Source organism: Misgurnus anguillicaudatus, chromosome 5, assembly GCF_027580225.2.
Source record: "Misgurnus anguillicaudatus chromosome 5, ASM2758022v2, whole genome shotgun sequence".
Taxonomy (NCBI): domain Eukaryota; kingdom Metazoa; phylum Chordata; class Actinopteri; order Cypriniformes; family Cobitidae; genus Misgurnus; species Misgurnus anguillicaudatus.
Genome location: NC_073341.2, coordinates 10383966 through 10402108, shown reverse-complemented (window position 1 = coordinate 10402108; position 18143 = coordinate 10383966). Strand labels below are relative to the sequence as shown.

General features: G+C 37.4%; 1 protein-coding gene across 1 annotated transcript in view; it reads right to left on the bottom strand.

Moving 5' to 3' along the window:
• Positions 1–4529: 4529 nt before the first annotated feature.
• The window catches only part of prickle3 (prickle homolog 3), a 42308-nt gene continuing 28694 nt past the window's right edge, over positions 4530–18143 (bottom strand). The window contains exons 4-11 of the mRNA XM_055168186.2: positions 16855–16968; positions 15289–15426; positions 12182–12385; positions 9751–9937; positions 8137–8493; positions 7504–7767; positions 5534–5890; positions 4530–5149 (exon numbers count right to left, since the gene is read on the bottom strand). Of these exons, the coding sequence (XP_055024161.2) occupies positions 4725–5149; positions 5534–5890; positions 7504–7767; positions 8137–8493; positions 9751–9937; positions 12182–12385; positions 15289–15426; positions 16855–16968 (2046 nt within the window). The 3' untranslated portion in view covers positions 4530–4724. The remainder of the gene's footprint in view (positions 5150–5533; positions 5891–7503; positions 7768–8136; positions 8494–9750; positions 9938–12181; positions 12386–15288; positions 15427–16854; positions 16969–18143) is intronic.

Below are 18143 nucleotides of genomic sequence, written 5' to 3'. Positions count from 1 at the left end.
AACCATGGTTTTGACAACCATAGTTTTCAAAAACCATAGTTAAACCATGGTTAGTGTAGTAAAACCACGGTTTTGTTAAAAGTAATCAATACACCAAAACACCATGTTTATTACACACGTTTACCACAATAAAACCATGATTAATTTTCATAAGAGATGTTCATCATTTATAATTAAACTGGGCCTTAAAGGTGCAGTGTGTAATTTTTAAAAGGATCTCTTGACAGAAATACAAAATAATATACAAAACTATATTATCAGTGGTGTATAAAGACCTTTTTGTAATGAACTGTTATGTTTTTATTACCTTAGAATTATACTTTTTTATCTACATACACAGAGGGTCCCCTTACATTGAAGTCGCCATTTTGTGCCGCCATGTTTTTACAGAAGCTCTTAACAGACAAACCTTTTTTTGCTAAGTTGTCTCCGTCAATGACATGTTTTTCCGGTGGCGGCTATCGTAGCTTCTCTATGAGTTTCAAAAGCGAGGGGTGAGCAGTGGACTGAGCCGTTGGTTGCAATTCGCAACCTCACCACTAGATGTCGTTAAAATTTACACACTGAATCTATAAACATGCAATTTCATATTAAACAATTTTTCACTCAAGTGTTTCAAAGAGATTATTTTAATGTCTTGGTTTCATACCAGTCAAAACAGTTTGATAAGAAAATACATTTTCCCTAAAGAGGTTATTTTACTATACATTTGTTTACAGTGTGGTTTATGAAATAAAGTCCAAAGGTCATGAAACAAAGAAGTGCAGGTATTTCTCATTTTCTAATGTTACGATTGCCCATCATAAACGGGACTGTATGTAAACATCACTTTGTTTAAGCAGTAATGGTTTATTTTTCAATACAAAATGTTTTTATTTACACATATATGACATAATATTCAGGTTCAAGTCTTTTAATTTGTTGAAGGATGCTAAAATTATGTTGCATACCAGGCAGAAAGCATCTTCATAAAGATATGAACACAATCACCTTGTTGTTCATTGAAGTATAATTTCATTTACAATCTCAAAAAAAAAAAAGTGTCTTTATTTTAACTTTCATTTACAAATTGACTGGCTTTAAATGTAAATATTTACACATCATGTAAAGATAAAAATGACATTCCTGTTTTATTGCAGGGTCTTAGGTTTGTTGGCTTTTATTATACTGTATGATATACACACTCATAGAGATAAAAGGTACAAAAGTTGTTACTAGGGCTGCGCCCTTAAAAAGATCCTAATATTTACCATACAGATAAGTACCTGTGAGGTACTAATATGCACTCTTTAGGTACAAAGTTGTACATTTTAAAGGGGTACCACCCCAGTGACAGTTTTGTACCTTTCCTAAAAGTGTAGGAATTCCACAAAAACCATTCTGCTGGTTAACTTGGGTTACTTATGACACTGCATATGTTAACACGGTAACAGAGTAACATTGTGTTTGCATTTCAATAAGTTTCAGCTTGTTAAACATTTAGCGAGTGCAAATTACACAGCCCTTTCAAAACTAGTCAAGCAAGACACAACTGCTCACTAGTTGAGGTAGCTGCTTTCAGATACGGTACTAATAAATTTAACATCACCTATACTATGGCTTCAGTAGATCTAGGACTTTACACGCGGCGAAACCATGACTGTAAATGTAAAATGATGAATTTAAACACATTATCTACAAAGAATGATCTTTCACATAGAATAGCGCCATGGGATAGTACACTACCATAATTTAGCATACTAGACATTTTGCATACACAGAAAACCTGGCACAGTGGTGCAGTATTGGTAATGGCACTGCAAAAATGACCTAATAAGTCTGATTTTTAGAAAAAACATACAATTTAAGGGAATATGTGCTTAAAATAAGAAAAACAATCTGCCAATGGGGTAAGAAAAAAGAAAAACTTTTTTCTTAATCACATAATTCAAGAAAAATTAGCTTACCCTTTTGGCAGATTTATTTAGCTTGTTTTAATTAAGCACAAATTCACTTAAATAGAAGAAATACATCTTGATTTAAGAATCTGTTGATATTTCTACTGAAAACAAGACAAAAATACTAAGAAAGTAATTGTTTGCAGTGAAGGGGTTAATAAAGGTCTACTGCAGGTAATTGATGCGATTTTTTGAAGAAAAATATTAGGGCTGTGAGATGCATCGCGTTTTCCATTAAAAAGATCTGTCTGAAATCGATTCTGGATCGCAAGACTCCGATTCATGCGCAGCTTGTGCGTGTATACGGCTCTTTAATCAGTAGGAAGTCCATATCGATCTAAAATCACTATCAGTTTGAGTTGTTGATAACGTGTATTTAAAAAAGCAACACTCGTCAAACACAATCATTCAAAATATTCTTTATTATCATGAATAATACCTGAATCTATTTGAAGAACAGCGATGTAAATAGGCTTATAGACATTTCCTGGAGCTGCGTTTGTAATGCTACTTCTTCTGCAACACAAATGGAGTTTCTGCACGAGAGCGCCCTCTGGCTTTTGGATGTGGCGGCATTTCACTGTAATTGCCATTTCACACGGTACGCGGCTAATCGCCGTGCGGCTGCAGCTTTCTCGTGTAGTGAAAGCGTTTTGTGCAGCATTTAGTTCCAATCTGTGTATCTTCAATGAAGAGCCGTGTCCGCAACAGAAATAGGATTTTGTAACCGCCCCTGTTGTGCCACTTTCCGCATGTCTCCTATTGAAAAAGAACTAAACACTCACGGTTGGCGCGTACTGTGTGAAACGCCCAAATAATTCATTAAAATTAATTCATTCAGAAAACGCAAATTGCACGATTAATCGTCACAGCCTTAAAAATATCCATATTTAAAAAAAATAAATCCCTTTATAAACTGTAATAACTAGCTTCTGGTAACAACGCCATCTCATGCGATTCAAGAGTTTTGGTGTAGTGAGCGTTGGTTGTCATGAGTGTTGTCAACTATCAGAAGCTAGTTATTATAGGGTGACCATACATGCCATTCCTCTCCGGACGCGTCCTGGCCAGGATTTCCAGAAGTCATATTTGTCGACCGCATACGTCATTGCGGATTAATATTATTATTACAGAAAAGCAACCGTTACATTTTAAAGGGACAATAAGTAGGATTTACCCCCATCTAGTGGTAAAATTGTATTTTGCAGTTATCGTGCTCTCTAGCGCCTCGCTTTTCCAAATGCGTGTTGCACCTACGGGAGCCGTTCTGAAATAAAACTCGTTGTGGAAACGCGTTGGTAGGTTAGTGCTTTTTGTCCCTCTCTGTTATTATAGTTTAGCAATATCTCCTTGGATTTACCCGTTCAATGCAAGTAAAGAGAAGAAATTCTAAGCTTACAAAGAAAAGTCAGATTATTGGCAGAGCTCATTTGACACCAATGAGGACATATTTATGAATAAAGACATTGATTTTGATTAATAAAACACTTACTTACTGTCCCTTTAAGGTAAGAATGAAACTACGATTGTATGTCTTATGTTTTTAACTGAATGGCGTATGCGGTCAAGAAATACGACTTCCAGAAGACGCACCGAAATCTTGGGCAGGACCCGTCCGGGAAGAATGGCACGTATGGTCACACTTATAGTTTATAACGTTTAAAAAAAAATTGACATTTTTCTTACAAAATCGCAGCGATTACCCAAAGAGAAGACCTTTATTAACCCCTAAGGAGCCGTGTGGATTACCTCTGTGAAGGATGAATGCACTTTATTGGGGTTTAAAGTCAGAGGTTGTTCCCTGATCCCCGTTTTCTCCCATTATAAAGCTTGTAAGTATTTATTTTTGTTAAAGCAACACTATGTAGTCTTTTTACCTTTAAATAATGTCTCTAAAATGATTTCAGTGATAGAACAACTTTTAACTGGACAAATTGTACTGTTGCTGCAACCTGAGCAGCCTCCTAGCTGCTACAAGCACACTCTGAAAGTGATGGTGGAGGGTAGAGCACACAGCCCCGCCCCTCCCCCTGCCTGCAGAAGAGTGTCTGATACCAGGCACTGTTGCGCTTTTCAACCACATGGGGGAGCTGTAAGTCATTTTTACATGGAAACTACATAGTGTTGCTTTAATATAAGCCCATTTACTAAAATAACTCCTAATGTGCTCGTCTGAAAGATGATGGATGTGTATCTCAGATTGCTTGAGGATGAGTTAATTTGATTATTCGGCTGTAGCTTTAAATCATTATTTAATGGGACTGACATGATAATTTTTTGGGCAAAGTCAAACATTACATTGTGCTCCTGTATAGCTCAGTGGTAGAGCGTTGCATTAGCAGCGCAAAAGGTCATGGTTTTGAGCCCAGGGAACACACGTTGGTAAATGAAAATGTATACCTTGTAATGCACTGTGAGCCGATTTGGATAAAAACGTCTGCCAAATGCATTAATGTAGATAATACAATACATCTTACGAAATATACAGTAAAATGAATGTTTTACGTATACTGAAAAATGTAGAAATGTTTCTCGGATCTAACGGTTATGAAAAAAGTACATCTGATGAAGCACCCTTTAGAAACTACAGTATGCATATAATCACCTTTATAAAAATACTGGTATGAAAATGCACAAACTGTAAGATAATATCTGTTTTTACCATACAAAATGTGATCTTTAATGACTAAGCAGCTTTTTTGAGTTTATAAAATGTTGATCCTGCCATTGTGTTATACAGTAAATCCACAGTAAGTTTCTTAGGTTAGAGTTTTTAATAAGGCCGTCTCAGGACAGTATGCAGTTGTCCTTTTCTTTCGTACTGAGACTCTGTGTTCGTCCCCTCCTAAAGCTTCCTGTTCTGCTCTTCTGTACTTCCTCTTTTTGTCCATCGCTCACTTTCACTCCTCCCGTCAGCTGTGGTGGCAGAGGAATACGCTCACCTAGAAAAAAGCCTTCCTCTTCTGAATCCGAGGACGAGGAACAGGTCGAGCACGACTCTTCGTGTCTGTATCGGGTGGAGTGCAGGGTCAGACTGCCGTGTTTTCTTCCATCCAAAACGCTGTTGGACCGGTGTCTCCGGTCTCCTTCCCGGGATTCCAGGATGTCCAGACGAGGTCTGTCGCTCTGTGAGCCTCGGGAACGTCTTATATGCTTTTCGATGGCGAGGTGACCGCCGCGCCCCCGTCGGAAGTTGCGATGGTACGACCCATCTGAAGGAAACACAAGATTGTGATGGTTATGATAACATGACATTTTCCTGCAACTTTCCCATCAGCCAATCACGATAAACTTCTTGAATTTCCAGTTTTTGCTTTTAGTTTCAGTCTGGCCTCTTTTCTGTCTAAACCAGAATGTGGGAGACACTAAAAGTCATTTGCAATTGAAAGGGATGCAGGAAAGAATGGATTGATGGCATGAATCTAAAGTCATTATTTCGTTCTGCTATATTTATTATTTTAATACTTTTGTACTCATTGTCCCAAGATCACAAACCATAACAATATCATATTTTATGTCTCATATAACTCAAAATCATATATAGTACTGAATGTTAAATTTCCTTAACATTGTTATTAAAAGCCGTGTTGTATTACCCAGCACGTCCATCTGTGATGGTACTCCGGTGCAGAACCGCAACCTGTGTCCCAAGCTTCCCAGCACTTCTTCTTCATCCTCCTCCTGCTCCTCATCTTCTTGTCTTCTGTTGACCTCAACAGTTTCCTCTTCATCCCAATCCTCCTCTTCCACTGAATAACTGCAGCTGATTGGCTCTCTGAAGCTGACCCTGGCTGTGCTGCTGCGCACAGGTGTGACAGGAGGGGTTTCAGGTTCAGCGACAGTGGGTGGGGAATCCGAAGAATCAGACGGGTCGAAAAAGACAGGGGGCGGAGGTGGCGGAAAAGAGTCGGAGTCGGCTAAATCATCTGATGGCTGAGGTAAAGAGGACATTTCTGTGATGGAGAAAGCAGAGCGGGAAAAGATAAACACACACAAACCTGTAATGTATGGCCTCATGTGGCTTAAGGCCGAAGTATGGTCCATTTTTTTACGCGTACGCGAGGGTACAGTGTGCATGACACAATTTTCATCATCAGAAGAGATTTTTGAAACCCAGTGTACATTTTACGTATAGGTTGCGCATGTGCCTTAAGGAACATTTACACTCCCCAAAAAAGGATTATTAGGAACACCTGTTTAATTTCTCATTAATGCAATTATCTAATCAACCAATCACATGACAGTTGCTTCAATGCATTTAGGGGTGTGGTCCTGGTCAAGACAATCTCCTGAACTCCAAACTGAATGTCAGAATGGGAAAGAAAGGTGATTTAAGCAATTTAGAGGCCACCCTAATGGTTGTTGGTGCCAGACGGGCCGGTCTGAGTATTTCACAATCTGCTCAGTTACTGGGATTTTCACGCACAACCATTTCTAGGGTTTACAAAGAATGGTGTGAAAAGGGAAAAACATCCAGTATGCGGCAGTCCTGTGGGGAAAAATGTCTTGTTGATGCTAGAGGTCAGAGGAGAATGAGCCGACTGATTCAAGATGATAGAAGAGCAACTTTGACTGAAATAAGCACTCGTTACAACCGAGGTATGCAGCAAAGCATTTGTGAAGCCACAACACGCACAACCTTGAGGCGGATGGGCTACAACAACTGAAGACCCCACCGAGTACCACTCATCTTTACTACAAATAGGAAAAAGAGGCTACAATTTGCACGAGCTCACCAAAATTGGACAGTTGAAGACTGGAAAAATGTTGCCTGGTCTGATGAGTCTGAATTTCTGTTGAGACATTCAGATGGTAGAGTCAGAATTTGGCGTAAACAGAATGAGAACATGGATCCATCATGCCTTGTTACCACTGTGCAGGCTGGTGGTGGTGGTGTAATGGTGTGGGGGATGTTTTCTTGGCACACTTTAGGCCCCTCAGTGCCAATTGGGCATCATTTAAATGCCACAGCCTACCTGAGCATTGTTTCTGACCATGTCCGTCCCTTTATGACCACCATGTACTCATCCTCTGATGGCTACTTCCAGCAGGATAATGCACCATGTTATCAAAGCTCGAATCATTTCAAATTGGTTTCTTGAACATGACAATGAGTTCACTGTACTAAAATGGCCCCCACAGTCACCAGATCTCAACCCAATAAAGCATCTTTGGGATGTGGTGGAACGGGAGCTTCGTGACCTGGATGTGCATCCCACAAATCTCCATCATCTGCAAGTTGCTATTCTTTCAATATGGGCCAACATTTCTAAAGAATGCTTTCAGCACCTTGTTGAATCAATGCCACGTAGAATTAAGGCAGGTCTGAAGGCGAAAGGGGGTCAAACACAGTATTAGTATGGTGTTTCTAATAATCCTTTAGGTGAGTGTAGTATGTAGCCCAGGAGATGCATTGCATTTTGTCGCAATGCGTATGCTTTGAATGTCTGCGTACACGTATGAGTCAAATAAACTGTAGACTATGCTAGGCTATGCGTTCGACCATGTGCATACGTTTGCATGCATTTAAAAATACATTCATGATTTTATGCGAGTTAAAGCGCACCTATAAAACTTTCAGCATTCCCATATTCCTTTGCCGTTGAAGTTCCTCTGGACATGCAGCTTGTTGGGAAAGGACCGAATTCAGCATAGCCGTTCAGTTCCACTGTAAACTCCAGAGCGCTGTATGGACTCTCTGATTGGTCCTTGCAGGATAACTCTGACCTGTCATTGGCTGCCGGAGAGGGCAGGTGCGAGTTCGGCATGTGTGTTTGGTCATATTGTAGCGGGTCACCATTTGGTATGGAAGGGAATGTAGTGCAGACACCTAAAAAATGACAAGAAACATCCTTAAATGCATAAATTCAATGCATATGATTTTTGTAGTTTAACATTGTTTAGAAATATGCAACTTATGCAGTTGCTTGGGAGACTTTTTTATTATTTTTTAATGTGAATAAATGCAAGTGAAGTCAATACATAGTAACCGGAAATCCCTTTAAGCTTCAAAATATCCCAAAAGTGTTAAATAAATAACTCCACTTTACTTTTATCATATATTTAAAGTTTTACTCCCCTACTTATTGTGAATAACACCGTTTCAGTTGTTACACATTAGTGAACATCCTAAAACTGCTTAAACAACAGTTCAGACACAGAGAATGTGTACATATAAATATAAATAAAACAGTTGTACCTTTGCTTTCCAGTGTAAAATGATTGCCCCCATTGACTGTTACTGTGGTGTTCTTCCTTTTACTGTCTTTAGATCTGATGGCTGTGGGACTGCTGCCCCCCTGTGGTCGCGGTCCAGAACTACGCTGCTTCTTTTGAGTGAGTTTATGTGACACCGATTTGCTCTGCAGGGCCGAATCACAAGAGTCTGAGTTATCCGGGTCGTCTCCCAGCGAGCAGGAGCGAGAACAGAAAATGAGTCCGCTGCGAGGCAGGAAGGGTCTGCCCAACAGAGGGAGTCGACAGGTGGCACAGCAAAAACATTCTTCAGAGGCGTGCCAGTGCTGACCCTCATATGCCATCTGTCCTTGGTCTATACCTACATACAAACACACACAGAGACAGAGAGAGAGAGAGAGAGAGAGAGAGAGAGAGAGAGAGATTTTTCTAACAACCTTTATTGAAATAACAATCAATTTTAACAGACAAACATTAAATCCTCAAACAAAAGTAAAAAAATAAAAACACCTTAACACCACAAAAAAGAAAAAATTAATTCCCCTTCCATCACAGAACAAATTATGTTATTATAACACCACTGAAACTCAAACGTTCCCAAGTCATTCATTGCTTTATAGTATTTAAAATCAACAACAATTCTTGATTTAACATAAGCCAAAAAAAGAGGTAAAATGTCTTGACCATGCCTATTATCCAATTTATTCCTTCTTGTAATATAAATAGCAAGTTTAGCTTCGCCAATCAAAAAATTAATCAGTTGCCATTTCATCCTATTTTTTCTATTATAACCTGCACCCAGGATAAAAACATTTGATGTAAATCTTTCACCGAAATCCAATAACACTTGACTCAGTAATGCAAAAAGTGGCATAAGCCTAACACACTCCAAAAAACAATGAAAAACTGTTTCCCTCAATCCACAAAAAATACATTTATCAACTACATTTGGATTAATGACAGAAACAAAAGAGAGAGAGAGAGAGAGAGAGAGAGAGAGAGAGAGAGAGAGAGAGAGAGAGAGAGAATCATAAAGACAGAACGTAAGCCTAACTTACACTTTAACTCTTACAGTATGTGAACTGAATTTATCACTCTTTGCCACAGTAGTCTTTATTGTTTATGGTATTACTGCATACTTTCCACACTTTTACTGTTTTTGTATATCTTTATTTCATATTTTAAAATGGTTTCTGTTAAGCACTATATTAAATAAAACTGAATAAACATCACAATCAGTAGCTTCTCTATGTGTTTCGGTGAACGGTGGACTGAGCCGTTGGTGGCAATTCACAATCTCACTGCTAGATGCTGCTGAAATGTACACACTGCACCTTTAAGCTATGTAATGTGGTCTGAACTGTGGGGTTACTGGGGTATTTTATTACATTGAACGTGATTTAAACCAATCAGAATGAAGGACCAGAGCTACCCGTTTTATAATATTCATCTATGCCTAAGTAAATACAGTTTTACATTCTACGGCACCTTTAAACTGCTGTAGAAATCAACTTCATCTGTTTCGACTCTGTCATATTGTATAATCTTCACAGAAACAGTAAAATTTTAAATAAATTGAATTGAATTTTGGGTAAAGTATGGTTTGGACTGTACTCACTGATATGATCCCCACAGGTGTCACAGTACTCTGCATACAGGGACTCATAACAGCAGCAGCAGTAAGGACGACTCTCTCTCATGATGTAACGCTGACCGCCCAGCGCCGCTTCACACTCGAAACAGCAGAAGTGCTTCATGTGCCAGTGTCGGCCCTCGGCCTCTGTACACTCATCCGCAAAGATGATCTGAAGAGGAAGAGAACGGTTAATGTGTATAGTGATGCGAGACTGTCTTTCTTTCTATTGTTTAAAAACATTTGGTCAAAAGTTGTAACATGCACATTTACTTATGTAAAAATAAAGAGATCAGTATATGAAAACAAACCATAAATGAATTGCTATAGATAGCAGTTTTTTCTTTCAAAGATTAATTTAATTTATGCTATAATTTATTTTATTGTACACTATATTTCTGATGTATTGTTATTAATTCTGTATATTTTCATTATTTAAAGTGCCCATCTTATGACTGCTTTTACACAAGTTAAATAGGTGTATAAGTTTCATAAAACATGTTTCAAAAGTTGTTTGCTCGAAATAGCTTGTAGGAAAAGATTGTTAGCCATCTCAAGTAGGCTCTGTTTCAGTGCATTTCAGATTGTGCCGTTTTGAGCTAGTCATTACATATTTATGAGCTGCTGCTCCTTTGATCACGCCCCACATCTAACGTCATGTGCCTGTGCACGTGCTCAGTGATATCGTGAGCAGTACAGACCATACTGTGTTATTATTTTTATATATTATTATTATTAACGGTTTATGTTGCCAACAGACAAATCAAGCAGAAAAGTATCACTAATAAGTACACGACAGGAGAAGAAATTCATGACACACAATGATTCCAGAGTCAATTGTGATGTAGGAGTTTCAACAATAAACTCGTTTTCCCTGGACAATGCTAACATATTCCCGTTATAAAATTTTTTCAAACGCATTATTTTCGCAAATGACAAAAATTTAGACCCGGCGGGGGATGAATACTGCTTGTATACAGACCGCGTGCTAATTGCTAGAATCTAGCGGGAGGTCCGGACCGTAAAGTTATAAGAGACTCGGGGGTACGTTAGCCTCGTCAGAAAGCCGGGTCAGTAAGGCCCGGTCTCGGTTAGTTTGGCAAATCACTTAGTTTGGCAAAGCACTATTACTAAGTTCATGTAGAATTGTAAAATAAAGCTGTTAAAAAAATTTTAACTTTCAAAACCACGCTGTAAACTGTCTAGGCTGCAAAAAAATATCTATATAGCGTACTGTCTACAAACAATATTATTCACATTACTATACATTTAAAAAGTATAATTTATGGAATTAGCGTCAATGTATGATCTCTGTTTTGAGATACAGATGCTTTAGCATCGTAAATGTAGTATTTTGTGACAGATGATGACAACATGCAAAATATAACGTGACTTCTTACCTTTTGTGTTGACATAACGATAGCGAATCGAATCAAGTCTGTTTCAGATGTGTGAATAATCCATGAAAGTCCAATAAAATCCAATGACCATTTTTGTCCATAGTCTTACATCAGATTTCGCATGAACGTCTTATCGCCTACAATCTGATGACTATTTGCGTCGTAACACACTGTATATAAGATTACTCTTTAGGTTCCAATAAACACGCATTTAAACTTTGTTTTTAAAAGTAGGCGGGAATATAATCCATAATATCCAAATAGCGCTGTTATTTCCGTGAGAAATGACGACAGCATAGAGGGTATCAGCGAAGTGACTGCTCTGTGCTCTCTAGCTCCCTGGTGGGTGGAGACCTGCGAGTGGGGTGGTGGGCGGAAAATTCAAACCGAATGTGACGAAACGGCTAGTTACGGCTGAGTTTGGATGGATGGATTTTTTGGATGGATTTTTTCCAAGTTTGTATGCGTGTGGGAGCATCAGAGACACAAATGAACACCCCAAAAAACAGAAAAAGTGAGTTATATGGGCACTTTAAAATTAAATCTCACTTTTATGCATCTGGCAAATGCTTAAATCCAAAGCAAATTATAGTAAATTTAAGTTATACTATTATCAAAATGTTCCCTGAAGATCGATGTAATACTCACACTTGCATGTTAAAAATGTTGAAAATAATGAATGATTATAATAATTGAAACTATTAAAAGTAATACCTTTTATTTTAATTTGAACATTTTAACTATTATTTTAATGATAAAAAGTGATTTCTTTTATTATTGTGCCATTTACTATTTTTAATAAACAATAAATAACTAAATATATTGAATAGACTTTTTAATATAAATGATTTGGGGACACAGGGATACTATTAGGTAGCATTTATCTAGGCAATATATGCTGAATTTGCATATTCTGTGTGAGCACCAAGGTCTGTAAAAAACACTACATCACAGCTGTCATAATTTCATAGAATAGCAAATGAGCAGAAAAACACTGGGTTTAAAACAACTCTCACCTCATCACAGGCCTGGCAGCGGGGTTTGATGCGCTCAGCATGGTGCCGGCCGCAATAGATGTGACCGTCCTGATAGAAATAAATGAGATCTACCAGCAACTCATTACAGGAGGCACACTGGAAGCATTGAGGGTGCCAGCAGGTGCCGTGACCTGCCCGTGACGCAAACACCGCAATGTCCCCACCACAGATCTGTCTTCCACACTAACATGAGAGAGAGAAAGATAGAGACATTCAAAACCTTTAAAAAACAGGCTATGTCCGAATTCAAACTATTTTTTTAACAGTACACAGCATATTCATTTAAGCTAAAAAAATGTATGCAAGGACTAGGCCTAAGTTAAATATAAACGTTTAGGCATTTTTTATAATCATGCCTTAGAAAAAGATGTTACTGATGTGTACCTTGAGACAAATCAATGGCACATTTTAATATCTGTATGTGCACTGTATCTTTAGTTAAGACAGCTCAAACATGTGTTTTAGCCTAGGACTAGCCTTAAGCCTTGTCTGTGAAACCGAGGGAAATAGTACTAGTAGAAATATTAGACCATACAATACTTCAAGCATGCTCATTTCAACATACTACACTTTGGGACTTAGTAATTCAAATTTTTTATGATATTTAGGATGAATATTTTGAGGGATGCACCAATATAACTGCCTATAACCGTACCGGCAGATAAAAGCAATTTTTCCGGACAGTGTTTAAAAACAGCCGATGATCAGGGCAGATTATCCACCTTATTTTCGAACGCAGAAGTAAGTGATGTGTATTTCCCTTTTTTTTTTGCAAGACTTCTGTTTCAATAGCCGGCTGGTAAAAAGCAGTTTTTTGTATTGTGGGAGCATACACAAAACACGATAAAAACAGTCATGATAACCATTTACTACACCTGCCATGTATGAACCACTGTAAGGATGAAATTAAGAACTGGCTTGATATATGAAGATATATTCAATCATTTCGTGTTGTTGCTCGGGGGTGACGGGTCTTTAGCTTCTTACACTTTGAGGCTATTTTGCGGATTTCCGCCTGGATTTGGCCTACCCAATTTCAAAAGCTTCCCATACCCACATGCAGAGGTGCACATACAAAAGTTTGGTATAATTTTACAGGAAACCCTTTGAAATTACATAAAACACTGTTAAAAGTGCTCAACATGGTTGTATGTGTTGTCAGTCCTCTAATAAACAAAAAAATAAATAGTCGCTTTTTGATGTTTTTTTTCGAAAGTCTGTATTTAAAAGTGTATAACTCTGGCCCTGAGTGGGAACGAAACCTGCAGACAGTTTTGTTTGATTCCAGCTATTGCCAGCTTACAGAGGAAAAAGGAATTTTTTCTCTATCATAATAATTGCAAAAGTTATTTTACTGGGAGGAATAATACCCTTTTTGTATTTAATTTCCGCCTAAAAACATTTGAAGTGCTCCCATAAGCACATACAGTGGAATAAATGCAATATCTTTATATCATTTTGCAGAAAACCCTTTGAAGTTACATAAAAAGCTGCTGTTTGTGACAAATAGTGTTATTTATGTTGTTTTTCATATGATGAAACACCAAATTTTCTTTTTTTATGTTGTAAATACTGCCTTTGATAGTGTATAACTCTGGTTCTGGGTGCTCTAGCAGACTGCAGACAGTTCTGGTTGTTACCAGCAGCAGACAGTAAACAACCAAAAAAAGAATGATCTCTTTAGCATGTAGCATTAAAAAGTTATTCTCATTTTACTGAAGTGTGCGAAAATAATTTTTCATATAAATATTTTTTATTTTTATTTTGCACATATAATAAATAGCAAGGGATTATTCATGCACACAACCAAAGAAAATGCTGTGAATGGACTCATTTTTTAGAGTAGGACCTAAAATAAAAGATGGTGTATCATTTGTGGCTATATGTGCTATCTGAGGCAGTCCACACTCACGTTTCCCATATGTTTACAAAAGACGATTTTTTACATCATTATTCATTCGACGATTGTTAGACATGTGATGAAAATAGAACAAAAATAACGCTGCAGCCTTATTCCTGAAAGTGAGAGCTTTCATTTGATATAAGACTTGCCCATGTTTGTCATACTTGAAAAATATGAAATATGTGAATATTAAATCATATAAAAAATTGTGGGGGGGTTGATAGTGTAAATTAAGTGTAAATAACTTTCTTACAGTAAAACATATCTCAAAGTGATGCATATCTGCAGAAAGTAGAGACTCTAAGCTTTCTAACAGTATCTCATATGTGGTACTGGGTCCATGGCAGACCATTACAAATTACAGGAATATTTTATATTAAGTCAAAATAAGATAATTCTGGACCCGGTACAGGGTCCCAGAGTTAAAGAAGTTAAAAGATATAAAAAAGTATTGCAATGCGCAACGTACTGTATCGTATCATGATACATTGTATCATGTCCCATGTATCGTGATACGCATTGTATAGTAAGGCCCTTGCCAATATCCAGCCCTACTCGCGTCACCCGCAATACGACTACCATTAGCTTTAGTGGCTCACCGGAAGTTTAACACATTTATGTCAAAAATAAGGTGGCTCTTCTGGCAATTAAAAGGGGTGGAAAATGCATCCGAACTCATACTGTGTGATTATATTGAACCCTCAACAATCTTTTTGCTTCAACTGTTGTTTAGCATCTAATCTGACCAATTCAAAATTTAAATCTTTATACACAGAATGAATATATGAAATAAAGATAACATGCATACAAACTCTATTTTCAATGCCAATAAAACACAAGACAACACAGGAAAACACTAACTGCCTCTTCCCAACACAACCACACCCTCTTGGCTACATTTCAGCTGAAATATGGGTGTTGAAACATGACAAAAATACATTTGAAACACTACAGGGGGTGCATGGAAACTATGTGCTTTATCTATTATATATGTTATACTGCATGGTGCTGGTCTGGCCTTGATCTGATCTTGTCATAGGATATCTAAAAATGTCCTAAACCCACTAGCCAGACGAGTGCCTCTTCAGCTCTATACTTGAGCTGAAGTATGTTTTATTTCTGTAGCGGTCAGAAGTCATTAGATGTTATGAAAACCATCTCATCCTTAAATCTCTTTCTCTACCTGTTGGCAGATGGCTCCAGTCATGGTGACCGGAAATAGTCGAACAATGCCACGACCAAGATTTTCTCTTTTCCTCTGCTGGCTGAATAACCGCAGCTCTTTCTTCTCTTCTTCATCCAAAGAATTACAGTACTGAGGCTGCACAAACACAATAACAACACACTTACTGTTATACCAACACAAAATGACATGTTTACGGATATCATGTGTGTATTTATGCCATTTAAAAATCTCATGAAAATGTTTAAATGTAAAGACATTTAAATAAAAAAAATTACATTTTGCATAAAAAGTTTTTTTTAAACCAGTAATATTTCTTGCATTGTGACAGCATTTTAGTAACAAATAAGCCCATCATCATTTTATCTTTTTATTTTCTTAATGCTGTATCATATGGGGATGTTTTGTAAGTCTTATTATTCTCATTGGTGAGTTTCATTAGATACTACTGTAATAATGTAATCTGGTGTCCTCCATTACAGTTAAAAATACTGTAATAATACTTCAAAGTATTTTTAAAAGTTTTTTTTTTAGTTTTTTTTTAACTGCATAAACTAAAGGTAATACAACAAAAACTGTTACAATGTTTAATATCATTAAAGCATCTTTGTTGCATTAAGCAATAGGTTATGCTAAATGTTTATTTACTTTGATAACACTTTACATGTTGTACAGGTTGTATTGTATTAAAATAAGTAAATGCTAGTGATGCACCGATGTATCGACCGCCAATATTTATCGGCCGATTTTTGATGAATTTGAAACCATCGGCATATCGGCAATAGCACGAGAAAGGCCGATACCGATTGTTTATTAATTAACTGCATAAAGAAATCCATTATATGTAAAAAGTGAGTTAATATTGTTCATAAAATAAATGCTGAATAGCAAAAAACACCTTTGAAGGTTGTCATGCTGTTTTATTATATTTGTTAGCTTAATTTGTGCCTCTCTTATTATGCTGGTCAGTTGAATGTTAATTAGATCCAATCCATGTTCAGAAAAAAATAATTTGATGCAGAAATAAACTAGCTAATAGACCAACTGTATAGTATTGCATACAAGTGTTTAATATCGGTATCGGCATCGGTCAGAAGTTGTCTGTTTAAATCTGTATCGGTCCAAAAAAATCCTATCGGTGCATCCCTAGTAAATGCATTAGCTAACATGAATTACAATGAGCAATATAGTTTATTTATTAATCTTTGTTAATGTTAGATATGTCAATACAATTATTATTGTTAGTTCATTGTGCATTAACTAATGTCAAGCTAAAATGTTTGTAAATGCTGAATTAACATAAAATAAAATTAATACATGTTTTGAAATATTGAAGTATTTACTGTATTGTTTATGCATTAACTAATGTTAAGAAATACATTATTATCTGATTTTGGATTATGGTTTTAAAGTGGACAGTATTTTTCTTTTTTTCTGGTAAAGCTGCTTTGAAACAATGCAACATTTTAAAACAGCCCTATATAAATACATTTGAATTGAGTATTTCAATTAAAATTCAAAGCATCTATTTGTACTGTGTACAAACTAGTATTTAAAGCGTTTTACCTCACTGTCATGGGCTGGAAGCTGGTGTAAGAGTTGTTTAATGCGATGTCGTTCTCCAACACTGTTTACATACGGCACCTTTTCTTCTGGAATACAGCTGTAATATTGATAAACCTACAGATACACACACACACAAAATTTACCATTGACACACTTGCAAAAAAAAAAAAAAAGTTGTCACTGGGACGGTAACTTTTAAAAAGTGTAACCCTCTAGTTTTCCATTGCATAGTACCCAATGGGTCAGGTCGGCTCACTTTTAGGGGCTTTTTGGGGGTACATAGGACACAATTTTTTTGTACCACCTCAGTTGGGGTTCCAAGTGAGCTAATACTAAAACATGACATGAATACCCTGTAGATCACTGATTGGTCTGAGAGAATCTTCACTACCTGCGTCATCGCTAAATGCAAGATTAGCCTTACCTTCTTGTGTGCACTGTCTCAAGCAAACATGTTGTCATCTGTGCTTTGTTGTAAGTTCCCAAACTCCCTTTTAGCGATGAAAAACATCCACAAGTTGAGAATCAGGAACACCATAACAGTGTTTTTCAGACTTGCAGTTTGTGGTGGCACATGCGCGATGTGCACTTCCGCATGTATGCGCAGCATTTTTGCAACTTTTAGGCTTAGCATAACGTATCGACTGACGCCACACGGGTGTTTGTACAAAAACTGTCATGTGAGACGGGGTAGTGATAAACGCGATGTCCAAACATCTATTTGTGATGTTCAATTTTGATTTTGTGGTGGACTGAGAGATAAATGAATGTATGGGAAACACTGCATTCCAACGATGCTCGCTTTGTTGCTCGCTCTAATTTGTATGATGTCACAGCAGTAGGCAGCGCAAATATAACGACACGCCTATAATCCCTCCCAATCTAAGGTGATACTAAACTCAGTGGAAAAGCAAACTGAGCCAAAGTGAGGTGAGCTGACACGACCTGACCCGTAGGTACCAATGTGTACTTTAAGGTACCAATATGCACCTTTAGGTAAACGCTTACGTTTTTCCAAAAAGGTACCGCCCCAGTGACTTTTGTACCCTCTTGTAAATTTTTCATGAGAGTGCACACCCCATGACACCTATTTCAGCCATTTCTGTCACCAGTAGAGGGGTATTTGCAGATATACCAAAAAACAAGTACATCAAATTTCTCTGTTCATAATAGATGGGTCCCAGTGATGGAGTACTCGAGTCCTGGACTCGGACTCGAGTCCGACTCGAGTCACTATTCTTTGGACTCGTGTCCGACTCGAGAATCCATTCTCTGGACTTGTGACTCGA